The 27978-nt window shown below is 38.1% G+C and overlaps 1 protein-coding gene across 2 annotated transcripts in view; it reads left to right on the top strand.

Moving 5' to 3' along the window:
- The window catches only part of LOC131138138 (rho GTPase-activating protein 26-like), a 53599-nt gene that overhangs the window by 18141 nt on the left and 7480 nt on the right, over positions 1–27978 (top strand). For both annotated transcript variants that reach the window (XM_058086801.2, XM_058086802.2), the window contains exons 3-20: positions 7901–7996; positions 9474–9535; positions 9636–9707; positions 14592–14693; positions 14756–14866; positions 14996–15100; positions 16661–16790; positions 16901–17001; positions 18546–18640; positions 18812–18890; positions 19370–19406; positions 20516–20581; positions 20787–20861; positions 21423–21507; positions 21788–21846; positions 25747–25852; positions 26852–27011; positions 27547–27691. In XM_058086801.2, coding sequence (XP_057942784.2) covers positions 7901–7996; positions 9474–9535; positions 9636–9707; positions 14592–14693; positions 14756–14866; positions 14996–15100; positions 16661–16790; positions 16901–17001; positions 18546–18640; positions 18812–18890; positions 19370–19406; positions 20516–20581; positions 20787–20861; positions 21423–21507; positions 21788–21846; positions 25747–25852; positions 26852–27011; positions 27547–27691 — 1686 coding nt within the window. The remainder of the gene's footprint in view (positions 1–7900; positions 7997–9473; positions 9536–9635; positions 9708–14591; positions 14694–14755; positions 14867–14995; positions 15101–16660; positions 16791–16900; positions 17002–18545; positions 18641–18811; positions 18891–19369; positions 19407–20515; positions 20582–20786; positions 20862–21422; positions 21508–21787; positions 21847–25746; positions 25853–26851; positions 27012–27546; positions 27692–27978) is intronic.

The raw sequence follows: 27978 nt of genomic DNA on the forward strand, positions 1-27978 counted from the left end.
CTCCAGTGGCCCCCAAGTAAATTGAGTTTTGAGACCCCTGCTGTAGCTTGTCAGTTCATTGGATATCAATATAACAGTCTGATCTTGAAAAGACCGCTAAACTCACACTTAACACATAAAAAGTACACCTAATAAATATACAAACATATACCAATACGAGTAAAAAACAAACTCTCAACGTTTTCCCATAATGCACTGCATCTAAGCAGTGCATTCATTGGTGCCTACGGGGGCTCTGCAATGACGTCAGCCTCCCTCCAGGTCTCTCTGACTCCCTCTGTCTGTCTTTGCTGCTCAGTACAATACGGAGTGGAATGTACATAGCTTCCTGCAAAAGTGCCACATTAAAGCTAGCAGAGCTAACATTTATATAGCTGTTATACCGGACTCACCAAAGCGTGCTAAATATTCTACATTATGCAGCTGTGTGTACTTTCATACAGCAACATGATAGCTTGTTTCCTGTTTTGGTGTTATGTATAAACTTGTGGGGTAGGGACAATATTTTTCAACCACAGCATAAGAGAAGTGAGTGTTTCTTGTTGTTTCATACCGTGGAATACTATTTTTTTTCAGAAAATCAACACAGTAAATAGGCGGAACAAATTTCCCAGAGGCATCCAGTGTCGCTTGACTTGAACATTTTTAACCTTGGAGAAACAGTAAAACTTTCACAGGAGCAAGAGCCATAAATCCCCTGTGACATTTGTGGTGGCCTCCCAGGTTTGTTTTGGATGCATGACCCCCCCCACCACCCCTGTCCCTCATTTGGTGTAACTCACTACCTCTCCAGCTTCCGCCTGTTTTTGATACAATTCCTGCCCCCAGTTCATTCTATTTAGGACTTTTTTGTCATTTATGGCCACTTTTTGTTTTCCGGCTTTTTATGCTCATTGTTCAATCGGGTTGTGTTGGTTTGTGACCGCCATTTATTGAGTTGAGGGTAACCAAAGTATGACATTCATTCTTCTCTGTGGTGTGTGTGTGCTCCAAATGTAGATTGTTCTTTCTTGATGAAGCAAATGAAACAATAACAAATCATAGCAACCTGCTCACTTTCCACCCAGATGTGATGGGAGCCATCTGCTGCACAGATAAAAGGAGTGTTTCCATTGTGTGTGTGTGTGTGTGTTAGATTTGCTTTGTCAACCGACATGCTGTGTCATGTGTTGGCCTCTGTTTACGTTTATAAGTGAATCCAAATGTGGGCCATTTTTGTGCTTCTGTTTGGTCCTGCTGTCTGTGTTCTGTTTTTCTATGTGTGTCCACTGCAAGGAACTACTATCATGGTTTAACACACCCATAACTACCAAACACAGTTTTCACACCATTGTTATCGTAAATATAAAAAAATACAACCATTTTTAAAGCCACATGCTCCAAATTTACTTGTCATGTTTAAAGGTTAAAATGCATCTTTATTCATTTTAATTCGGTTCCACATGTGATTGAAGATGGGCTCAGTGGAAAAGTCCCATTACCTCATTTTGTTTGTTATTTAATAACTGTAGCCGAATCGTGTCATTGAGCTGCACCCAGATGCTCCAAAAGCTTCATGACAAATGCAATAAACATTGCATTTGTACATAATTGACCTCTATAGTTTATTTCTGATACAACTTGCACATGGCTGCATGGTGGTCGAGTGGTTTGCATGCAGGCCACACAGCCAGGAGACCCAAGTTCAATTCCATTCTCGGCCATCTCTGTGTGGAGTTTGCATGTTCTCCCTATGAATGCGTGGGTTTTCTCCGGGTACTCCGGTTTCCTCCCACATTCCAAAAACATGCTAGGTTAATTAGCGACTCCAAAATTGTCCATAGGTATGAATGTGAGTGTGAATGGTTGTTTGTCTAATATGTGCCCTGTGATTGGCTGGCGACCAGTCCAGGGTCTAAACTCGCCTCTCGCCCGAAAACAGCCGGGATAGGCTCCAGCACCCCCTGCGACCCTTGTGAGGATAAGCGGTAGAAAATGAATGAATGAATGTATGAATGAATCATTTGAGTGTTAAGTTGCTGTGTGATGAATTTAGTGCTGTTAGTAATGTGTTCTTTGAGTGATGATACAGTGTGTCACACTGTTGACCTTTTGAGATTTTCGATGGGTTGACAATTTTTGACTCCAATTTTTTTTACTCCAAATTGTCCATAGGTATGAATGTGAGTGTGAATGGTTGTTTGTCTATATGTGCCCTGTGATTGGCCGCCTCTCGCCAAGATAGGCTCCAGCACCCCCCAGCGACCCTAATGAGGATAAGCGGTAGAAAATGAATGAATGAATGAACTTGCACACGTTGCAACTTTAATTCTCATGCTTGTGGTTAAGGAAAATGTAGTCGCAGATGCAGTGCAGTTCCAACTTTTTACTGGCTAGTTAATGTGGGGATCATAGTTTTCTATACACCCTAAAGCTAACTTGGAGCCTTCAACCAGAACCACAGTTCCCCAGTCTTGGCAGCACTCATGCAACCCCAATTCAAACTGCTAGCGCATGCTTGACTGGTGACGAGACGCAACTATTTTGGTACTCATTTGCGTTGTCAGATATTTTTCCATTGGATATTAAATCCTGTATATACTGACATACCAGCTGTGCACGGACAACTCCAAAGTATATCCACGTTTACCTACTATGGTATGGTCTCTTGGGAAGATATAATAAAATGCTTACTGAAATGGCGTATTAAAGTAACATGGCATGAGCTGCTACTGCGTTCTATAAAACATAATGTACTGCAGTTTCTTTCAGGGCTGACATTCAACCATTCCCGATTATGCCTCCCAGTTATTATTGACTTACTCACACATAGTAATGATAGCGTGTATAATATGATGATATATAACCATGATAGTTTTTCGTCATTGCCCTATAAAAACTGTGATTCTGTTGCAAGCCAAAATTCCAGATGTTCTAGTAAACAACATTAGAGTGGATGTTCTGTTGACGGCTCGGCTGATAAATTGTATCTCAGCTGTTTCTGCTGCGTGTGTGTTTGGCGGCAACTCGTCTTGATGACATATTTATTGCACCATTTTCAACTCTGGAAGGTGATGAAGTAAAAAAATTCCCCTCTCCCGCTCCTCATTTCTTTGCTTTCTCAGCTCCTAAAGTGATTTTATTGCGTCTTGAGCCAACTAAAGCTTACGATGTGCTCGGAGGGCATGGATAAGGTTTCTCTTGCGACACAGTAATTTATTAAAGTGACCTCTTCTTTCTAAAATGCATGCTTTTATACCATGTGGGTAACACCTGCCATGCCATAATATATCACAGGCTAAACAGGCGCTCTTGTCATGCACCTTTAACCTTGGCACAGCCATACTAGAATGAGGGAATAAAGTAAACATTTCCGAGTCATTCTGCTGTTCTCCAGCTGTGTTTCTGCATCACATTATAGCCAGATGAAGTTCTTGACTTATGGCTGTGTAACAGGATCATCATTGATGACATGTTAGTCTCCACTGTGGTCGCAAGAAGACTGTTGTTTGTTTGTCGATGTGCAACGACCCAGCCGACTCCCATAAAGCTGACTGGGCAGAATAGATGAAACCAAGGGTGACCTTTTCACCTCCTAACCTGATTAGACCAAGGCGGTGCTTCACAAAAACGGCCTTTATTTCATCAGTCACATTCTTTGGGAATTTTCAGAATGAACTGTGGTTTAAACCAGGGGTCTCAAACATGTGGCCCGCGGGCCAAATGTGGCGCGCAGGACACTAGTTTGAGGCCCGCGCAAGTTTGATATGGATGCTGTATGGTATCATGTACCCATAAAAAATGATTACGTTTGATTAATGTTCATGTTAAAGGTTAAATAACTGTTAATAGTTATCCTCCCTATCCGTGTGGAAGTGGTAAGTTTTTGGCTATTTAAGTTTAAAGGAAATAACTTGAAGGCTACCGTTTAGGTCGCTCGCTTTTCATATGGGGCGGCACGGTGGTTAGCGCGCAGACCTCACAGCTAGGAGGATCAGGGTTCGATTCCACCCTGTGTGGAGTTTGCATGTTCTCCCTGTGCTTGCGTGGGTTTTCTCCGGGTACTCCGGTTTCCTCCCACATTCCAAAAACATGCTAGGTTAATTAGCGACTCCAAATTGTCCATAGGTATGAATGTGAGTGTGAATGGTTGTTTGTCTATATGTGCCCTGTGATTGGCTGGCGACCAGTCCAGGGTGTACCCCGCCTCTCGCCCAAAGACAGCTGGGATAGGCTCCAGCACCCCCGCGACCATCGTGAGGAAAAGCGGTAGAAAATGAATGAATGAATGAATAATTTTCATATTATTATTATAAATTTCATACACTAAACATTGATGAATACACTCATGCTAACACCACATGAGAGATGCCCCGCCTGGTCCAGCAATTACAGCGCACTCAACGAAGTGATATATGAGTCCAATGGAAAGAACACTCATGCCTCCTCATTTCAAACCAGTGTATACTATGTTTATTTTCCCATCAGGTTATTACATATTGTTGCTTTAAAGCTCTTGAGCAAATGATGCTTTCCTGTACATCTGTTGTTTCCTGTTTTGCCAGCAAATTGTCATGAAACATATTGACAGGTTAAAGCAGGGGTCAGGGTAGAAGCCATTAAAATTATGGTTTCATTACTTTTTTAGCAGGAAATATAAAAGTCCCCCACACCCCCACCCTCTCTCCCCCTTTCAGTGCCTTTTTGTGAAGTTCAGTTCTCACGTTCTGCTTAGCTGCTGGGGCTAGCAAATGAAATCTACCATTGTCCTCATGGAAGGGTTACGTTGGTGTGATTGTGTGTATAAGCGAGGGTCTGTGCTACACTGCCTTGTTAAAAAAAAAAAAAAAAAGTTTCTATTCACATACTGCAGAGTTGGAGCCACTGTTGGACATCCTGTTGATGTCACAATGTCACACAGACCCATTCTTTTGACTTCTGGTGTGTGTGTGTGTGTTAATACACACGGTTGTACAGTGTACAGTGTGTAATTGTGTAGCTTTTTTGTGTGTGTGTGTGTGTGAGCAGGACACCTCATTCCACTCACTCAAATGTCCTTCACGTGTCATTGCTGACAAATGGGGCTGCCATGTTCACGGCTGTGATTATGGATACCACCGGGGGTGCTAAATTAAAACTAAATAAAATTAAAAACTGCTATAAATTATAATTTTAAGTGAAATTTTAATTGAAGAAATGTTTAAAACAATGTAAGTTTTTTACAAATGGGGCTGCCATGTTCACGGCTGTGATTATATGGATACCACCGGGGGTGCTAAATTAAAACTAAATAAAATTAAAAACTGCTATAAATTATAATTTTAAGTGAAATTTTAATTGAAGAAATGTTAAAAACAAAGTAAGTTTTTACAAATGGGGCTGCCATGTTCACGGCTGTGATTATATGGATACCACTGGGGGTGCTAAATTAAAACTAAATAAAATTAAAAAGTGCTATAAATTATAATTTTAAGTGAAATTTTAATTGAAGAAATGTTTAAAACAATGTAAGTTTTTCAGTACCTCATTACGCTGCATGTCAAAACAACAAGTTCACTGTTTTTTTTTTTTTTCCATCGCCATTGAGTGATGCAATCAAGATCTCAGAGGGAGCACAACAAAGTCGTAATTCACGGTGTTGGTAACAAATGGAGATGAACATGCTGATGTTGTAGAATAGTACTTATACAGTGCTCTCACTGTATACATAAACAACACAGTAATTATACACTTACAGGCCAAAACATAACAAATTCTACCTTTCTAAAGATAATGCTGATTTTTGACGGACAAGGGATACTCATTTAGCAGACGTAAGGTAGACATAAAGAAAAAAAAGGTACTTTCTGCTCTTGTGGCGCTGAGAGGAGCTGTCAGTCACAGGAAACAGAAGATGAAGCAGTTAAGAGATAGCGGCCAAAAAAAAAGAAAAAAAAAAGCAAGCTTTTGGGGGAGTGGAGTGAGGAAGATGTATTGTGTTTCTCACTTATTACATCAGCCTTGCAAGAGGTCGCTCAAATGTTCTTACCTGAAATACGGCGGGAAAAGTTCAAGTTGAGGTCAACAGCCTTTGACACAGATATTACAACTCTCTTTTTTATTTTTTTTAATGTTAATACAGGTTGCTTATGAAGACAATAACCAAAAGAATAATTCACTTTGGTTAAAATGGACCTATAATACTCATGTTCTGCCCTTTGTATTGAGTTATGGACTCCTATAGAGCAGCTACACACAATAACCCGCACGGAAAGCTTTCCAGATCTCACAGAATTTTAATTTATTCCACCCACGAGCTGCCTCCAGGCACGCCCATCCTGCTGTGATTGCTCACGCTCAGCTTGTACACGCCCATATAAGGAAGTCACCTGCTGGATGGAGCTGATGACATTTATAAAAAAACAGAAAAATGAATAAACTTTGCTTTGGTTCCGATTTTCTACAAGAAAAGCTCTGATAAAACATTCCACTGTTCTCAAATATCAAATATCTATAACTTTTTATTTTTCTACACAAAATAAGATGAAAAATCAATCAGTAATAAATAAATAAATATAACAATAATAATAAAACACCAAATAATAAAAACTTAAGAAACCACATATAGTTGGTGGGTAGACAAATGATTTTTTTCAGATTAAAATGAACAAAGCATTATTAGAGCCCTGTAGACATGACAAAACACGACTATAGTCACATTTATACTCTTTTTATTTACAACATATTGCGCAACTGCAGGGTCTTGAGACACATGCTAACTCGCAAACTAGAGAGCTAGCGACCTAAACGGTAGCCTTCAAGTTACTTCCTTTAAACTGAATAGCCAAAAACTTACCACTTCCACACGGATAGGGAGGATAACTATTAACAGTTATTTAACCTTTAACATGAACATGAATCAAACGTAATAATTTTTTCTGGGTACATGATACCATACAGCATCCATATCAAACTTGCGCGGGCCGCACTAACATTAAACTTTCTTATCAAGGCGGGGGCCTCAAACTAGTGACCTGCGGGCCACATTTGGCCCGCGGGCCGCGTGTTTGAGACCCCTGGTCTAAAAAGCGTTGCGGCAACACACAGGAGCATCCTGGCCTGCAACAACTTCCTGTCATGTGATTGGCAACAGGAAAGCACTGCAGTGAAGGTGACCTCGTCTTGACTTTTTATGGAAGGGAAGCCTAAAAAGAACAAACAATATTAAAACCATAACATATCTAGCATGCTGCTATCTTTATACGGTGGTCATCTGGAATTATGAATTAAATATGGACACCCAATTTTGAACTCCTCATCTTAGCAAGACTGTCAATAATTGGATCCTTGCATCTTGTAGGGAACAATTTGGGGAAGGTTCTCCTCTGTTCCCCAGTGCACCAACCAATGTCAATAAAAGCATATTTAGATGAGTTTGGTGTGGAACAACTTGCACAGAGTCCAATCACACGTCTTATGGGATGCATTGTCAGCAGGTCCTATCTCAGGTTCAACATCTGTGACCTTTGACCGCACAAATGTTTTCACTTCCTGTATGTGCAGTGAACACATGGTCAAAGAGTTTGCTTCGTATGTGGAAAAATGTTATTATAATGTTGTGTTTTTGATGTTAGAAAAGTGCCGAATGAGCAGAATCTTATAAATATTAAACATCTGAACCGTAGCTTCTCTTCTATTGTACCCAAAATAACCATTTTTTCACCACTTTTCTAGTATTTAATATTACAGACATCAAATTACACAATTCCCAGCCAACAAGGTGTACCTTTTTGATTTTTTTGCAGAAGCTAGCAACCCTACAACTTTAAGTTAGGGGCCACTGTGCAAGCAGAGCAAAAAAAAAAAGTTAGTTTGGATCCCTGAGGGCCGTCTTCCATGCCAATTCATCCTAACTTGTCCCTTTTCTTCTCCGTTGTTTCAGGTCTGTCCACAGCCAAGAGGAAGTTTGCCGACTCTCTGAATGATTTTAAATTCCAGTGCATCGGGGATGCTGAGACGGACGATGAGATATGCATAGGTGGGTTCTAACACTGTTATAACAGTTGTACAGTTGTTGTATCCAAACAGTCAAAATTCCGGACTTATTTGATTCTTTATAATGAAAATCTGGAAAAACCTGCTGAGTTGGACCCAACCCTGACAAACATGGATGTCAATGCTATTGTTTTGCAGAAGAATGACATAATTAGTCATTTCATGAACTCACCAAGGTCGCTTTTGGTGTCTGTGGAAACATGCAAGCTCTAGTCACCACACCCTGTGTGTGTGTGTGTGTGTGTGTGTGTGTGTGTGCAACTATACACTGTTGTTGTTTGACTATCTCTAGCTGCAGTATCTTCCCTCAACAGCTTGCAGGCCTTCACTTAAAAAAAAAAAGTTAGTGTGCCTTCTCTTTTACAAACAATTATTTTATCACACCCCAAAATTTTATTTTATTATCACAAAATTATCACAAAATTTTTTAATAAAAATTTATTAAAAAATTATTTCCATTTTTCACTTGACTATGCCCTAGTAATAGTCAGCGAATATGCATATGGCCATTATTTAATTGAAAAGAAATAACATACAGCTGGTCCAAAAGATATTATGAATTATTTACAATTATAGATAAGATATTATGTTTATTTTTGTGTATTTTTCATTATTTTATTTTTCATTAATTTTTGTTCATCTATTTAATGATTAGTATATTTATAATTGTTCATTTTATATGTATGTAAACAAATATATACAGTCCCTCGCCAGTGTACAGTTTGAATATCGCACCATCACTATTGTTGTTTTTTTTTAATTTATTAATAAATTATTTCTATTTTTTACTTGACTATGCCCTAGTAATAGTCAGCGAATATGCATATGGCCATTATTTAATTGAAAAGAAATAACATACAGCTGGTCCAAAAGATATTATGAATTATTTACAATTATAGATAAGATATTATGTTTATTTGTGTGTAGTTTTCATTATTTTATTTTTCATCAATTTTTGTCCATCTATTTAATGATTAGTATATTTATAATTGTTCATTTTATATGTATGTAAACAAATATATACAGTCCCTCGCCCACTGTGCAGTTTGAATATGGCACCATCACTGTTGTTGTTTTTTTTAAAATTTATTAATAAATTATTTATATTTTTTACTTGACTATGCCCTAGTAATAGTCAGCGAATATGCATATGGCCATTATTTAATTGAAAAGAAATAACATACAGCTCCAAATCCCACTTTTTTTCCATATCCCACTTTGTTTGACGGTCCTTGAACGCACCATAGCCGTGTGCGTGTGCCAACGCTGCACAGATAGACTTATACTTATATTTTTCCCTTGGTCTCAAATGCTGAGTGTATACTGTAGGTGACTATAGGGGTGTTACTTCATGTCTAGAGGGCTCTAGTAATGTTAAAACACATTTAGAAGGTCGTTAACAGGTTTTGGTGTTTGCAAATATCATTAATTCTATCCCTCTTTCCTTTCCACCCCCAAAGCTAAATCTCTCCAGGAGTTTGCAGCAGTTCTACAAAACCTGGAAGATGAGAGGACACGGATGGTAGGTCACCCCAATTCGACGAATATAGACGATACGTGCTTATTCATTGGTTTTGCCGCATGATTTGCATGCTTGCTTTTTGCACGGTGTGTGTCCTCAGATTGAGAACGCCAACGATGTGCTCATTATGCCTCTGGAGAGGTTCAGGAAAGAGCAGATCAGTGCCGCTAAGGTAAGACAGCGAGGCCCCCCCACCCCCCTCCCCCCATCAATAACATTTACTGCTGCTACACGCACACTTGTACTGTACATCAGCGTCCATCTCATTCATCAACAAATCAATAAAACACCCTTTTAGTCTTTTCCGCTGTTGGAAACCTGACCTGACATCCGCTTTTGCTAATATTGTTATGTAAGGCAGGAGTTTACTGTGGCCTTCGATACCCACCACAGAATTTAAATGTAAGTAAAGAAAATTAGAAAACGTGTAGGATTATAGCCCATATGAATACGATACCCATCCGACCTCCAGTGGTGTCAATGATAGCATCACATGACCTCTTTAGGAGATGAAATAACAACACAATGCTGTCATAGTAACCCAGTAATTCCATGATGATGGTGGTGGTGGTGGTGGTGGGTGGGGATCCCTGGTGATTAGTATATTTGTAATTGTTCATTTTATATATATATGTAAACAAATATATACAGTCCCTCGCCACTGTGCAGTTTGAATATGGCACCATCACTGTTGTTGTTTTTTTTTTACATAGCAAAATGCAATTTAGGTTATTTTACACTCACTTGGAGGCAGGAAAATGACTTTTATATAATTAAATGCAGTGTGGTGCAATTTTTCATGAGCTGGTCCAAAAGATATTATGAATTATTTACAATTATAGATAAGATATTATGTTTATTTGTGTGTATTATTCATTATTTTATTTTTCATTAATTTTTGTTCATCTATTTAATGATTAGTATATTTATAATTGTTCGTTTTATATGTATGTAAACAAATATATACAGTCCCTCGCCCAACTCTGCAGTTTGAATATCGCACCATCACTGTTGTTATTTTTTTTTAAATTTATTAATAAATTATTTATATTTTTTACTTGACTATGCCCTAGTAATAGTCTGCGAATATGCATATGGCCATTATTTAATTGAAAAGAAATAACATACAGCTGGTCCAAAAGATATTATTAATTATTTACAGTTATAGATAAGATATTATGTTTATTTGTGTGTATTATTCATTATTTTATTTTTCATTAATTTTTGTTCATCTATTTAATGATTAGTATATTTATAATTGTTCGTTTTATATGTATGTAAACAAATATATACAGTCCCTCGCCCAACTCTGCAGTTTGAATATCGCACCATCACTGTTGTTATTTTTTTTTTAATTTATTAATAAATTATTTATATTTTTTAGTTGACTACGGCCTAGTAATAGTCTGCGAATATGCATATAGCCATTATTTAATTGAAAAGAAATAACATACAGCTGGTCCAAAAGATATTATGAATTATTTACAGTTATAGATAAGATATTATGTTTATTTGTGTGTATTATTCATTATTTTATTTTTTTCATTAATTTTGTTCATCTATTTAATGATTAGTATATTTATAATTGTTCGTTTTATATGTATGTAAACAAATATATACAGTCCCTCGCCCACTGTGCAGTTTGAATATCGCACCATCACTGTTGTTATTTTTTTTTTTATTTATTAATAAATTATTTCTATTTTTTACTTGACTACGGCCTAGTAATAGTCTGCGAATATGCATATGGCCATTATTTAATTGAAAAGAAATAACATACAGCTGGTCCAAAAGATATTATTCATTATTTACAGTTATAGATAAGATATTATGTTTATTTGTGTGCATTATTCATTATTTTATTTTTTTCATTAATTTTTGTTCATCTATTTAATGATTAGTATATTTAAAATTGTTCATTGGTGACATCCTGTCATAGTAAGTATTAAGGATCGAACTATTAAGGATCGACCGATACATCGGCCGGCCGATATATCGGGCCAATATTTGCGTTTTTTCGTAGTATCGGTATCGGCTGATACGCGCGTAGGTTCGCCGATGTATTTTTCCACCGCATGATTTACAGTCAGGCATTGCAGAGGACCCCGCAACAAAATTTTAACTACGACAGAAATGTTTTGCACATGGTTGAATATTTCTTCCTTTTAAAGTTGATAATGCCGTTTAAATGTGTCTTTAAGAAAAGCTGAATCGTACTGTGTTCAGTGTTTACATTTCAATAAATATTTGGTTAAACATGAGACCTGTAATATTTGTTATCATGGTCATTTTTTCATGTAAATTGAGGGATCAAAAGCAGTATCGGCCACAAATATCGGCCCAAGCAAAATCGGCCATCGGTTAAGGGTGATGGAAAAAAATCAGTATCCGCATCGGCCCCCAAAAAAACTATATCAGTCGATCCCTAGTAAATATACATCATTGTGTCCTCTAAAACATTACACATGATCGGCACTGACAATTAGCTGTTTTTAATGGTGCTCTGCTTTGCCTTTGCGGAAACATGTTTCAACCCCCCCCCTCCCTCCTTGCCGCCCCCTATTTCAGTTACTCTTCTATGCTCATTAGCAATGTGACCCAGAAGAGTCACCGCAGGGGGTTCCTCATATAGCGTATACGCTTAGACAGCACCCTCTTTTGATTGCGACGTCAGCGGTCAGATTAAGAAGCCATCGCACGTAATCTCTGTGAACGCTAATCCGAGTTTAGCCCTAAAAGAAGTGACATCTTTGCCCGGCATACTTCTCACCTTGCTCTATAACGCCTCTCCCCCCCCACCACCCCCACCGACCTTTGCAGCATTTGATTCTAAATATACTTACTATTTTGCGTCAAGGTGAATTCATCAGATTTCTACCACATTTTAACATCATTAGCCGCCGTGCTAATGTAAAAAGTAGAGCTGATGATAAAAAAAATGGAATCAAATTAATCTCTTTTTGAATTAATTTGGATTAATCGCCATTTAAAAGTAGAAATATGCAGTTTTACTGCATTTAATGAACAAAAAGCTAAACGACTGGATACAATATTATATATATTTGTATGTATTAACAGCTCTAAATGAGCTGTTCACCCAACAACATGTGAATCACATTTTAAACGCGTTATTATGAGCCATGATGGGTTGAATTATTAGATCTTAAACTGATTTTTTTATGCCATAAACTACTAAAATATTTATTACTTATTGCTGTCCAGTTTGGAACCACCCTGATTGGAAAAACCAGTATAGACTAGTTACAAGCATAGACCAGCATACGTTGTGTTTTTGTGCTGGTATGCTGGTCTATGGTGGTTTTTTGCAGCAGGGCAATGAACACCGATAAATTAGGAACGACTGTACCAACATAGTAAGTGGTGATCATCTCTCACAAATATTGGACAAAAGTATTTGGACACCTGTGGTGTATTTATTGAGTTAGGCTCACTTGGCTATACCTTATACCTTATACGTATACCTGTTGTTCTTTCAGGAAAAAGTGCTGGTGTTAAAAATATATTTTTAAAGGAAATATTCACCTCCCCTTAACAACTAAACCAAATAACTCAGCTTTTTTCTAGCCTTTATATTCCTGCATTTAGTCAGCATAGTACAGTAATTGGAGGAGTAATGAAGTCAGTCTAGGAAGACATTGCCCCCTGCTGCCTGATTTTGGAAGTACAGCAAATTCAATCCCATTTCATTCTAACTAAATGACAACTCTTTAATAGTCTGCCTTTCATTATATATGATTATCTCAATAGTAGTAATGTGTTCTCCAGCCGTTGTCCGAGCCTCTTCCTCCTCCTGTTAAATCGACTTGGGATACAATACATGTTTTAATTGCATGGCGTCATTTTATTGCTTTGACTTGGCTTGACCTAGGGATTTTTGTATTTTGTTTCTGTGGACAATAATGTATATCCGAGCCAGCAAAGGCCGGACGTGCCCTTAACACCTCCCCAAGGAGGCGTCCAGGAGCCACCTCATCTGGCTCCTCTCAAGACCCGAGGTACTTAAAGTCCTCCAGTTGGGAGATGAACCATAGACTCGGAGACTCGGAGGTTAATTAATTAATTCATTCATTAATTTTCTACCGCTTATCCTCACGACGGTCGTGGGGGTGCTGGAGCCTATCCCAGCTGTCTTCAGGCGAGAGGCGGGGTACACCCTGGACTGGTGGCCAGCCAATCACAGGGCACATATAGACAAACAACCATTCACACTCACATCGCTAGTCGCTAATTAACCTAGCATGTTTTTGGAATGTGGGAGGAAACCGGAGTACCCGCATGCACGGGGAGAACATGCAAACTCCACACAGAGATGGCCGAGGGTGGAATTGAACCCTGGTCTTCTAGCTGTGAGGTCTGCGCGCTAACCACTAGACCGCCGTGCCGCCCTTCATTCATTTTCTACCGCTTATCCTCATGAGGGTTGCGGGGGTGCTGGAGCCTATCGCAGCTGTCTTCGGCCAAGAGGCGGTGTACACCCTGGACTGTCACAGGGCACATATAGACAAACAACCATTCACACTCACATTCATACCTATGGACAATTTGGAGTCGCTAATTAACCTAGCATGTTTTTGGAATGTGGGAGGAAACCGGAGTACCCGGAGAAAACCCACGCATGGGTAGAGATGGCCGAGGGTGGAATTGAACCCTGGTCTCCTAGCTGCGAGGTCTGCGCGCTAACCACTCGACCGCCGTGCAGCCTGCAGATTTCATGATATTGTAAAATGCAATACTGCAATACTGTATAATATGTTGTCTTACATTCTGGTATCTGTACACTTTATCACTTTATATGTCAGTTAAAGGCAGCATTCATGACACAGTCCATTATTTAATAGGCAGCTGTGTTCCCCCGAGGAGCAAAGCGTAGTAAATCACATAGCAGCCCATCCAAATGTATCTTACGCTCTTCCTCAGGATTGCAGAATCTGCCACTTTTTTTTTGAATCACACGCGGATCTCACGGAGCTAAGTTGACAAAGAGTGTGCCGTGTGTGAGGTCACATCATGTCAGACTGTTTATCTTCTGTTTCAGGAAGCCAAGAAAAAATACGACAAAGAGACGGAGAAGTACTGTGCAGTACTCGAGAAGCATCTGAGTCTTTCAGCAAGAAAGAAAGAGTCCCATCTGCATGAGGTAAAATGTTACGTGGTAGCTGATATTTTAAGGGTACTAATATTTATTTATACTTTTTGCAGGCGGACAACCAGGTCGATCATGTCCGGCAGCATTTCTATGAGGTCTCTCTGGAGTATGTCTTCAAAGTGCAGGAGGTCCAAGAGAGGAAGATGTTTGACTTTGTGGAGCCGGTAAGAATCTTCATTTTGTATACTTTATTACTCAATAGCGTGAATCAGTATGTTCAAACTTTTGGTGCTCACTTTGCAAAAAATAGGTACATGATGCATGAAGCTTGTCCATGTTTGTTGCTCCCTCAGCTGCTGGCCTTCCTTCAAGGCCTCTTCACCTACTATCACCACGGCTACGAGCTAGCAAAGGACTTCAACCACTTCAAGACGGACCTCACGATCAGCATACAAAACGTAAGGTTTTGCTCTTTTGGCATGTATGGCACGGGGTCATTTATTGTTTATTCTTTCCCTTTCCCATCTTTTTCCTTTGCCGCCGACTTTGTGTTTTTGTCTTTTTAAATGCCAGCCATTTTCCAAGAACAACCCATCCAGAACCGGCCATTTTAGACGATTTTGACTGATCTTTCAAAGCACACATAATGAATTATTGTTATTTATTCTAAATTATTTATACAAATTACTCTACACTGTACATTGTTGTTCATATTTGATGTAATCTATTTATTATTTATTGTTTATTGTTTATTATTTATTATTTATTATTTATTATTTATTATTTATTATTTATTATTTATTATTTATTATTTATTATTTATTATTTATTATTTATTATTTATTATTTATTATTTATTATTTATTATTTATTATTTATTATTACACGGGAGCCAGGCAACGACATTTCGTTGGCAATTTCACTGCTGTGTTATTGTGCAATGGCAATAAAGAAAGTCTATGTCTATTTATGACTTTTTCTGTTACTAATCAGCAGTAGAACATAGGAAAGTTTCAGGTAAATATCAGTTCCCAACTAAAAAAAAAAAAGAAGAGATAAATGGCTTTTTGTGAAGATACATTTCAAGCAAAACAAGCTCAAATATGTAAACTATACCACAACATACAAAATAATATCAAATTATTTACAAATAAAACACCATGAACTACTACTTTGTGTTTTCCCCTTTTTAAATGCCAGCCATTTTCCAAGAACAACCCCTCCAGAACCGGCCATTTTAGACGATTTTGGCTGATCTTTCAAAGCACACATAATAAATTATTGTTATTTATTCTAAATTATTTAAATTATTTGTACAAATTACTGTTTACGCTGTACATTGTTGTTCATATTTGATGTAATCTATTTATTCTCCACATTTCTCCACATTCTCCATATTTATTATTTATTATTTATTATTTATTATTTATTATTTATTATTTATTATTTATTATTTATTATTTATTATTTATTATTTATTATTTATTATTTATTATTTATTATTTATTATTTAGATATGCCTTTATTCGTGCCTCAGTGGGGAAATTTGTATTGCACAGCAGCAAGAGTACAGAGTCAGTTAAGCAGTACAAAATACACAATATAGAAAAATAAACAATATAAACAACCCAAGTATTAACAAAATCAACAGTTTTTCCCAGAGTTATATACAATACAGTATGTAGATAATATGAAACGTTATGAGATGAGATATATGACCAGTCTATTATTTATTATTTTATTATTACACGGGAGCCAGACAACGACATTTCGTTGGCAATTTCACTGCTGTGTTATTGTGCAATGACAATAAAGAAATGTCTATGTCTATTTATGACTATATAAACATGGAACAGTTTCTCCGGGTACTCCGGTTTCCTCCCACATTCCAAAAAAACATGCTAGGTTAATTGACCACTCCAAATTGTCCATAGGTATGAATGTGAGTGTGAATGGTTGTATGAAACATCCAATAACAAATGAGCTATGCTCATTTCACTCTCTTTTGTATTCCACAGACGAGGAATCGTTTTGAGAGCACTCGATCCGAGGTGGAGTGTCTGATGAGGAAGATGAAGGAGAATCCACATGAACATAAGAGCATCAGCCAACACACAATGGAGGGATACCTCTTTGTGCAGGAGAAGCGTATGTACCAACACACACTGTACTTCTTCTGACATAATCTGACAGGATATTTGTCCACAATTGTTTGATTTCCTGCCCACGGCTTTTAAACGTAATGTTTTTCCCTTCAGGTTCATTTGTGTCAAGCTGGGTCAAGTACTACTGTACGTACCATCGGGAGCCAAAGCGTGTCACTATGGTTCTATTTGACCCGAAATCAGGTGGAAAAATGGTGAGTATGTTTTTTTTTCCTCTTCCGTGCATGTCACAATACCACAGCATCACAAGCAAAAGCATTGACTCATCCACAGTAAAATGTCAAACTTTGACTCATGCAGCGCGGTGTGGTGTGGTGTAAACACATACCTGTAGAGACCCATTCAAAAGCGACAATCATCCAAAAGAGGAGCCTTGAAATAACATAAATACTGTACAGTACGTACAGTACGTGCGGGGCATGATTCCAAACTGTGGTCGGTTTTCACCCACGCGCCGGATGAGACGCGGCTGAAGCATGTTTAGGCTGATTTCTGAAGAACAGTGTGTGGAAAGATTCAGAAAGAAAGATAGGACTGTGTAAAACAGGGGTCTCAAACACACGGCCCCAAACACTAGTTTGAGGCCCCCGCCTTGATATGAAAGTTTAATGTTAGTGCGGCCCGCGCAAGTTTGATATGGATGCTGTATGGTATCATGTACCCAGAAAAAATTATTACGTTTGATTCATGTTCATGTTAAAGGTTAATAACTGTTAATAGTTATCCTCCCTATCCGTGTGGAAGTGGTAAGTTTTTGGTTATTTAAGTTTAAAGGAAATAACGTGAAGGCTACCGTTTAGGTCGCTAGCTCTCTAGTTTGCGAGTTAGCGTGTGTCTCAAGACCCTGCAGTTGCGCAATATGTTGTTTTTTTGTATATATGTTTTTATTATTTGCCGTTTTATTATTATTATTATTATATTTATTTATTACTGATTGATTGATTTTCTTTATTCTTGATTTGTTTATTTATTTTTCATCTTATTTTGTGTAGAAAAATAAAAATTAAGATATTTGAGAACAGTGGAATGTTTTATCAGAGCTTTTATTATAGAAAATTGGAACCAAAGCGAAGTTTTTAAAAATTTTTTGTTTTTAATAAATGCGTTTTTCTTGTTTTTTTTTTTTTTTAAAACCTGATGCGGCCCAGTCTCACCCAGACCCTAGCTCCAGTGTCCCCCAAGTAAATTGAGTTTGAGACCCCTGGTGTAAAAGGTTCAAATCCCAGAAGCCTTGTTGGGAAGGTTTATTTAGTTGACGCTCAAGGCTCAACTAATTTTTAACCGAATATTATTTAAGCTGTGTGCTAAGCTAAGTGTCATGTTTTGTTTTTTTTTTATTACCCACCCTCGGCCATCTTTGTGTGGAGTTTGCATGTTCTCCCCAGTGTATGTGTGGGTTTTCTCCGGGTACTCCGGTTTCCTCCCACATTCCAAAAACATGCTAGGTTAATTGGCGACTCTAAAAATTAAGATGGGAAGTCAAAGAAAACTTCCAAAAGTGGAATATTCCTGCGACAAACAGTGGAACTTCCAATCACAAATTGATTTTAGCAAGCAGATACCCACAGTAGCCCACTGTGTGTATATTTGCTGACGTCTAAATTAGATTATATACAAATATAAAGTAAGTTGTGACAATTCCTAGGTTTTGGAGATGAATTTATTTTCATTGTACATGAAACTGTTTTTGTGGGTTCACGTTGGTAAAGCACCAATTTCTAAGTCTTCTGTTCTTCAGGGTGAAGAAGAGACCTTCATCCTTAAGTCCTGCACCAGGAGGAAGACAGACTCAATTGAAAAACGGTTCTGCTTTGACGTGGAAGCTGTGGACAGGTGAGAGTGTAATTACACCAAATAGACACAAGGGGGTGGTGACAATCTGATTGTTTTGAAGTCTGGTGAGAGACTTTCCTGTCACGTTGGCCATTGGTTAGATATGATTGATTTGAATGATATTTTCTTTAATCTTATTTGTGCTAATCCATTTGAATTTTGTGTTTAAAGGCCGGGAATGATCACCATGCAAGCTCTATCCGAGGAAGACCGCAGGTTGTGGATGGAGGCCATGGATGGGAGAGAGCCGGTACGTTGCCAAGGTTACCAGTGTGTTTTTATATGACGCAGATATTGAGATGAGATGGAGCGGGACGAAACATCCCTTGTGAAACTAAAATGAACATTTTTATGGAGTAAAAAAAAAAAAACACATTATGTATCGCACGTACAGCAGTTGACAGGATTTACCATGCCTGGTTAAAACAACTACTACAGTATTTGTAGCCACTCAGTGAAGTGTGTACACCAGAACCTTTCCATTTCCATGACAACTGAAGTTAAAAAGACTGCCAGCAATAAAAGAAAGTGGCATTAATGGCTTTACCTTTTTTTTTTTTTTTTGCATTATCTAAACCCTAGTGAGTGCATTAGTGCATTTTAAGTTAAAATTAGCTACATTGATGTAGTAGAATTTAAAGCTTCAGAAGTGGAATGGTGAAATCTCGCTGCACCCATTATTATATATATTTTTTAAATGTCTAAAGATGATTTATGTTCTTTTTGTAGGTGTACAATCTCAATAGGGACAACCACACAGAAGGAAGTAAGAACCTTTCTAACTTTCCTTGTATTGAACACCTTTTAAACTCTGGATGACCTTAATTTGACTTTTAATGTTGTTGTTGTAATATGTGAAAACATTACTCCATATTTTTAGTTCTTCATTCGTTCTTCATTAGTTCCTCAGTAACGACTGTTTTTGTGTACCTTGTACTTAAAGTGAGACCCCACAAAAAATTTAACTTTTAAATAGTATTTTTTTTTATTTTAAAACATTAAAAAATGAATAATACATAATAAAACATAATAAGAAAACTATACAATAATACAATGCTAACAATTAGCATGCTAGCACCAAAAGTGCCAAGAAGGCATTCCTACATCATGCCGTGTATATATAGGCCTTTAGATGTGAGGAATACAGCTAAAATGCTAACATGCTAACAGTTAGCATGCTAGCACCAAAAGTGACAAGAAAGCATTACTATATCATGCCATGTACATATAGGCTTTTAGATGTAAGGAATACATCTAAAATGCTAACAGGGATACAGCTAAAATGCTAGCATGCTAACAGTTAGCATGCTAGTTCCAAAAGTGCCACGAAAGCATTCCTATATCATGCCATGTACATATAGGCTTTTAGATGTAAGGAATAAATCTAAAATGCTAACAGGTATACAGCTAAAATGCTAGCATGCTAACAGTTAGCATGCTAGCACCAAAAGTGCCACGAAAGCATTCCTACATCGCACCATGTATATATAGGCCTTTAGACGTGAGGAATACAGCTAAAATGCTAACAGGTATACAGCTAAAATGCTAGCATGCTAACAGTTAGCATTCCTACATCATACCATGTATATATAGGCCTCACAACAGGACTAAAATAGCCAAAATTCCAACATGCTAACAGTTAGCATGGTGTCACATAGCAAGATAGTGTACTAATACGAATTCAATATTAAAAAGTGCTATAATGTTTTCATAAATAATATTTTTACTTCACGATAAAGTAGACAAAAATACAGTAGTTACTGAGGAACCGAAGAAGGGAAGCCATAGTGAGCTATAGGGAGCCTATAGATTGTATAATTGTTGTTGGTATTCACTGCCCTCTCTTTTTCCCTGCCCTGGTTTTCTCTTCACTAGTGGCCCAGCTGGATGTGATTGGGTTCAACGTGATGAAAAAATTCATTTATGCAGTGGAGACTCGAGGTAGAGTACAACCCATGCTATAAGCAACACAGCCTATAGAATAGCTTTACATTGGTATATGGCATTGAGCCCCCCAGTCTAATGCGGCTATTGGAGTTTTTGCAGAAGGAATACAAACTGCTATTCCGGTGGACCTCGGCTGTGAAATATGTTGAGTAAAATGCTTTTATGCTCGCTTTTAGAATTCTTTTCACTCCTCTTCCAGGTATCGACGAGCAGGGTTTGTATCGAATCGTCGGCGTCAGCTCCCGCGTTCAGAAACTATTGAACCTCGCTATGGGTAAGCGTAAAGAACACCCACTTTCATACACAATGGTGTCTGTTTTTGCCTGTTTGTGTGTGAACATTAAAACACAACCAAACATCACAACTCATCAACATCAAACCTTTTATTGAACGTGTATGAAGAAGTCTTCCTCCAACTGTTGGTGGTCCACCAGTCATTAGTGATTACATTTCAAATGTACCATTGAAGCTTGCTTAATTGTGGTCAGCACCCATTGGCTTTATCTACCTCTGCATGCGCTTTAAATATGGCTACTCAGCTGTTTGTGTTAAACTGACCGTGCTGTTGAATGCTGCCTCATCAGCTTGCACCTCATGGAGATCACAACATTGGTTCTGTTGCCGCTGTGTTGTGCAAGCTATTTGTGTAAAACCCATGCATATTAAACTGACCGTACTGCCTCTGCAGGTTACACCTTATGGCGATAACAACATCGGTTCTGTTGCTGCTGTGTTGCAATGTACTCATTAATAAATGACCGCTGTCTCATGCTCTCCAAATCATTAAACCATCATCATTAAATTGTAATGCTGTTTGTGTTTGTTTGTCCGCCAGATCCAAAGACGTGTGCTGATGTGGAGCTAGAGAACCCAGAGTGGGAGATTAAGACCATCACCAGCGCTATCAAGCACTATCTCAGGTTAGCGTCAAAAGGCCCGTGCAAGAGGTCCTTAGTATAGGAAGAATACACGTGGTATGTTGTTATTAATTGTCTTCTCGCAATATGCAATCTATGTTATTGACTTATATAAGACAACCCCTCTTTTTTTCAACAGTCAAATGTCAGATTTAATGTCAGCTTGTTAAAATTAGCATCGCCATCTTTTCAGACCAGCAATTCTCTGCCTTTATCTCATTCTTCAATTTCACCTGACATTCTCACTTTTTTTTTTTCTTTGTTGTTTTTTTTTTTTTTGAAGGATGCTCCCCGGCCCTCTCATGACATATCAGTACCAGAGGAGCTTCATCAAGGCTGCCAGTGAGTGTTCATCCTTCACAGGCTTAAATGTCACTCTGTCATCAGTGTTGTGCACTTGAGTCAGTTGGCTATAAGGTGAACTACATGTACGTCTTATTTTACAATGGACCCACTGAGTTCAACTATTCCAAATATTTATTTCCCATGGGAAAGTATGTCAAGGTACACTTAAAGACTAATTTAATTTAATTTAATTTAATTTAATTTAATTTAATTTAATTTTTTATCAACTCCTTTTAATCTATTTTTGGGTCTATGTTATAGGTATAGGTTATTATAAAAAAAAAATACAAAAATGCCACTAAAATCCAAACCCACCTGTTGAGCAAAAGTTTCTTATGATTTATTTGACGCATAGTTCCCAGAAAAAAATTCTGATTGAACTCTCACGTTTACCACTTTTGGGGTCTTTGACTTTGGAGGGCCCATTGTATACGTACATTCAGTTTTGTTAATAATAGTAACAATAATACACACAAAAAGAACTTCATTGTACCCTTCCGGTATGGTACCACATTTATATATCAAACATATTTGCAGTTAGAGCATAGAAAACATGTTTATGACCTTCTAAATATGCATTTTTAACATTATTAGAGCCCTCTAGGCATGAAATAACACCCCTATAGTCAACGTTACACTCATATTACCTAATATAGGAACATAAAATAAGACATAAGATATAGTAAGAGACTCACACCCGCCATGTTTGATTATTATAAGCGACTTTGGCTGACTGTTTTTGTAAAGTTTCATGTGAGCTAGACACTCACTGGCAACACTGACACACATACCCCAAGTCTAAGTTTGTTTGACTTGGCATGCTTACTACATACTTATATAGTCGTAATACTTGTGTACTTTATGTACATTATAATTACACATACACAGTCAGTCTTTGGACACAGGCCTTTGTGTTTGAATGTGTGAGTATAGTACTGTATGTATTCTGAATCCCGTATATTTGTACTTGAGTTCATTTAAGAGGCACGTCAACGTGTGCAGGGTTTCATCCTTTCTACTACCTAGATGAGGTTGCCATGTGTACTATACGCTTACCAAAAAAAAAGAACAGGCTTCACTACACATCTGAACTCTTTCAATACCAAAGACGTATTTATTTACTTACTTTTTATAGTTGTTTAGATATTTGAGCTGTCACAAAAGCAAAAAAAAAGTGAAAGTTATGTTTGAAGTGTTTTATTTTAGTCAGGAACTGATATTTTCCTGAAACTTACCTATGTTCTACTGCTTTTTATACTTGTTTAGATATTTGAGCTGTCGCAAAAGCAAAAAAAAAAAGTGTCAAAGTGAAAGTTATGTTTGAAGTGTTTTATTTTAGTCAGGAACTGATATTTTCCTGAAACTTACCTATGTTCGACTGCTGATTACTAAAGAACAGAAACAGGTAGAAACTGTCTTTTTTTTCCTGATGAAAGACGAGAGTCTAATCTGTGTGTTGGTCGGTTCCGTGTTCATATAGCTATAGAAGATCAGTCATAATATAATGTCTATGTTAAGTATCGTAAAATGTGTTTTTATTCTTCAAAAAGCTCAGGTGGGGGTGGCACTAACTTTTTATAGTTGTTTCGAAATTTGAGCTGTCACAAAAGCAAAAAAAAAGTGTCAAAGTGAAAGTTATGCTTAAAGTGTTTTATTTTAGTCAGGAACTGATATTTTCCTGAAACTTACCTATGTTCGACTGCTGATTACTAAAGAACAGAAACAGGTAGAAACTGTCTTTTTTTTCCTGATGAAAGACGAGAGTCCAATCTGTGTGTTGGTCGGTTCCGTGTTCATATAGCTATAGAAGATCAGTCATAATATAATGTCTATGTTAAGTATCGTAAAATGTGTTTTTATTCTTCAAAAAGCTCAGGTGGGGGCGGCACTTACTTTTTATAGTTGTTTAGAAATTTGAGCTGTCACAAAAGCAAAAAAAAGTGTCAAAGTGAAAGTTATGCTTAAAGTGTTTTTAGTCAGGAACTGATATTTTCCTGAAACTTACCTATGTTCTACTGCAGATTACTAAAGAACGGAAACAGGTAGAAACTGTCTTTTTTTTCCTGATGAAAGACGAGAGTCTAATCTGTGTGTTGGTCGGTTCCATGTTCATATAGTTATAGAAGATCAGTCATAATATAATGTCTATGTTAAGTATCGTAAAATGTGTTTTTATTCTTCAAAAAGTTCAAGTGGGGGCGGCACGGCGGTCTAGTGGTTAGCGCGCAGACCTCACAGCTAGGAGACCAGGGTTCAATTGTGTCTGATTTTGTTTACATTCATGCTGTGGTGTTCAAGGGCGCTTTTTTTCCACTCCCAACGTATAGCCGTATATATTTTATTTTCACTAGCAAGTCACATCCGGAAAAGGTATCCTGGGGTGAACTCTCAGCCTTGGCTCCTCCTCCTGTTTTACATTCACTCCCCGCTCAGCCCACAGGCCCACAGGCCCACATCTGGCTTCTTTCTTCTCCTCCTCGAGTTTCACACGGGCCACGCTCAACTGCTCTTCAATGTCAGCAATGGGCGGCCAGCTAAAAAGGTGAAACAGTCCAATGGAGCAGAAGAAGAGAGAGCTGGTGGGGAAAAAAATGGGTGGAGCCACCTGGATACCTGCCAGAGGTGTGCTGTGTTCCAAAAGTATTGGTACAGAAGGTCCCACTCTCACCGAAACCGATGCCAACCGAGTTAATCCACTTCCAGAAAACTAAAACTGTTATCATGGGTCTCAAACTCAATTTACTGAGGGGCCATTGGACCTAGGGTCTGGATGAGACTGGGCCGCATCAGGTTTTCCAAAAAAAAAAAAAAACGCATTTATTAAAAAAAAAAAAAAACTAGAAAGAAATAGCCAAAAACTTACCACTTCCACACGGATAGGGAGGATAACTATTAACAGTTATTTAACCTTTAACATGAACATTAATCAAACGTAATAATTTTTTCTGGGTACATGATACCATACAGCATCCATATCAAACTAGCGCGGGCCGCACTAACATTAAACTTTCATATCAAGGCGGGGGCCTCAAACTAGTGTCCTGCTGGCCACATTTGGCCCGCGAGCCGCGTGTTTGAGACCCCTGATATACATAATACACTTTCACCCTCAACGAAGACGTGATTCTTGTGGCAGCGATTTCAACACCACTTCCCTCTTTTGTCATGAGTTATTTCTTGAGTTCAGCAGTGTTTCAAGATTTTAACTCATTGACTTCCAGCCATTTTTAGAGAAGAAAGTTTTGGGGCGTTTTTGCTGAACTTTCAAAACCCACAGAATATTGGGTTTTAGGACCACATAAACATTGTCGAACTTTTTTTTTTTTTGATCAGAAAAAAAAGAGTGTGATTGTAAAGACGCACACAAGAGAGTACGCATTATTTGACAGGAGCTCCATGCAGACTTAAGGACCATCGGGTTGAACCAAAGTATCACAGTAGTTCATTCCAGCTCATTATATGTAAGTTTTTATGCAAATTGATTTTAATAATGACTTCAATGCATGAGAAACCAGAAAACCGCTCCCATTGAACTTCATGCTCATGTATTAATAGTACATTGCTCACCAGCAAGAGAACCGATGTTGTAATAGCGATACGGACGTAAGTTAGCATTAGTACCAGTGATGAGTTCATTGTCAAAAAACAACATCGTAAATATATACGAGGAGCCTAACCAACATTTTAAAGCACACAGAGAGGGAGATATGATATGATAGTAGAGGTAATCAAATATACATCAGGAGGTCGCCTACAGCCACAGCTGTTATGCCAATGGTATTTATAGGTAGACATTTCTAAGTGTTCACTTTTCAACTATGTGTAGATAGCAAGAAAAGATCTCAACTTCCATTCCGAGTATTTATTTATTTATTCTCCCGCCCATGTGTTTTCCAGAGTTGGACAACCCAGAAGCCAGAGTGAAAGAGATCCATGCTTTGGTGCACCGGTTGCCTGAGAAGAACAGGCAGATGTTGGAGATGCTCACCAAACATCTATCCAAGTAGGTGGAAAAAAAAAATGTATTCAAACACAAAGCCATTGCTGTGTTCAATACTGTAGGCCATGGGTCTCAAACATGCGGCCCGCAGGACACTAGTTTGAGGCCCCCGCCTTGATATGAAAGTTTAATGTTAGTGCGGCCCGCGTAAGTTTGATATGGATGCTGTATGGTATCATGTACCCAGAAAAAATTATTACGTTTCATTAATGTTCATGTTAAAGGTTAAATAACTGTTAATAGTTATCCTCCCTATCCGTGTGGAAGTGGTAAGTTTTTGGCTATTTAAGTTTAAAGGAAGTAACTTGAAGGCTACCGTTTAGGTCGCTAGTTCTCTAGTTTGCGAGTTAGCATGTGTCTCAAGACCCTGCAGTTGCGCAATATGTTGTAAATAAAAAGAGTATAAATGTGACTATAGTCGTGTTTTGTCATGTCTACAGGGCTCTAATAATGCTTTGTTCATTTTAATCTGAAAAAAAATAATTTGTCTACCCACCAACTATATGTGGTTTCTTAAGTTTTTATTATTTGCCGTTTTATTATAATTATTATTATTATATTTATTTTTTACTGATTGATTGATTTTCTTTATTCTTGATTTGTTTATTTATTATTCATCTTATTTTGTGTAGAAAAATAAAAAGTAAGATATTTGAGAACAGTGGAATGTTTTATCAGAGCTTTTCTTGTACAAAATTGGAAGTTTTAAAAATTTTTTTGTTTTTAATAAATGCCTTTTTTTGTTTGTTTTTTTTTGACCTAAGCTCCAGTGGCCCCCAAGTAAATTGAGTTTGAGACCCCTGCTGTAGGCCATTCAGAGAGAATAGTCTAATTATAACAGGCATTATGTGATGTTGGCAGCACGGTGAATGTGTTTATCACATGCGTTCATTTTTGTGTTCCAAATATGCCCCATATACTTCATATCATATAATATCATGCTAATTAGCCCACAAACCCCAATAACAGGCCATAATAAAAAAAATATGATATTTTCAACAGTGTGGCCAATCACCACCAGCAGAACCTGATGACGGTCGCCAATCTGGGCGTGGTTTTTGGCCCGACTCTCCTCCGCCCCCAGGAGGAGACGGTGGCGGCCATAATGGACATCAAGTTCCAGAACATCGTAGTGGAGATCCTCATTGAGCATCATGAGAGGGTAAGATAGGTGGTGAGATTCAATTCTCCCCAAGAGAATCTGAGCTTTTCTTCCTGTCACTCACATACGCACATACACACATTGGAAAAGAGTTAAGAATTATGAAATTATTTTTTGTGAAATCTATCACTTATTTCATTGATAATGAAACCATGATTAAAAAAACATGTCTTCTAAAATAGGGGTCGTCTTATATCCTTTGACGTGTTTTTTTATGTAGTTTTGCAAGAAAACAAGCGCTTTATAACAACATTTCTAGTAAAGGCTTTTGTTCAGTCGATGCAAGTGTCGTAGCGCTGTTCTCTCCTGCTTCGAGGTTCTGCTTACAGGTGTTGCCATAGCAACGACACAAAGCAACAAATAAGACACAGCATTGAGCGCACATCTTGCTTCGCTGCTGAAAGACGCAAACCAAAACACACACAAGTGGATTGCACACCGTGTACACAGTCGCACGCAGTCCCACGTAATACATGTGCACAATAGACATACTAAAAGACCACGGAGATTGACAGCATCTTCAAACGTCATGCAGATATTCAAGGACGTGCCGACTTCTTCTGGAGGTTCAACCAACATGCAGGCCAACCTTTCGAGGAGGAGGAGCACCGACAGTAAAGCTCCGTCCTGCAGCGAACGACCTCTCACGCTCTTCCAGACGCCAACACATTCCCTCAAAGGTGAGCTGGATGAGTCATTTGCTACTTTTTTTGCATCATCAGCATTGGAGGCTTAGGGAGTAGCGCGCAGGCCACACAGTGGCGTTCGATTCCCTGCTCGGGCATCTCTGTGTGGAGTTTGCATCTTCTCCCTTGTGCGTGGGTACTCCAAAAAATTGTCCAGTATCTATATGTGCCCTGTGATTGGCTGGCGACCATCCCGCCTATCATCCAAAGACAGCTGGGATAGACTCCAGCGACCCTAGTGAGGACAAGCGGCATAGAAAATAAATGAATGAATGACCATC

The sequence above is a fragment of the Doryrhamphus excisus genome, linkage group LG21, assembly GCF_037039965.1.
Source record: "Doryrhamphus excisus strain RoL-2023G ecotype Guam linkage group LG21, RoL_Dexc_Guam_v1.1, whole genome shotgun sequence".
In the NCBI taxonomy this organism is placed as follows: domain Eukaryota; kingdom Metazoa; phylum Chordata; class Actinopteri; order Syngnathiformes; family Syngnathidae; genus Doryrhamphus; species Doryrhamphus excisus.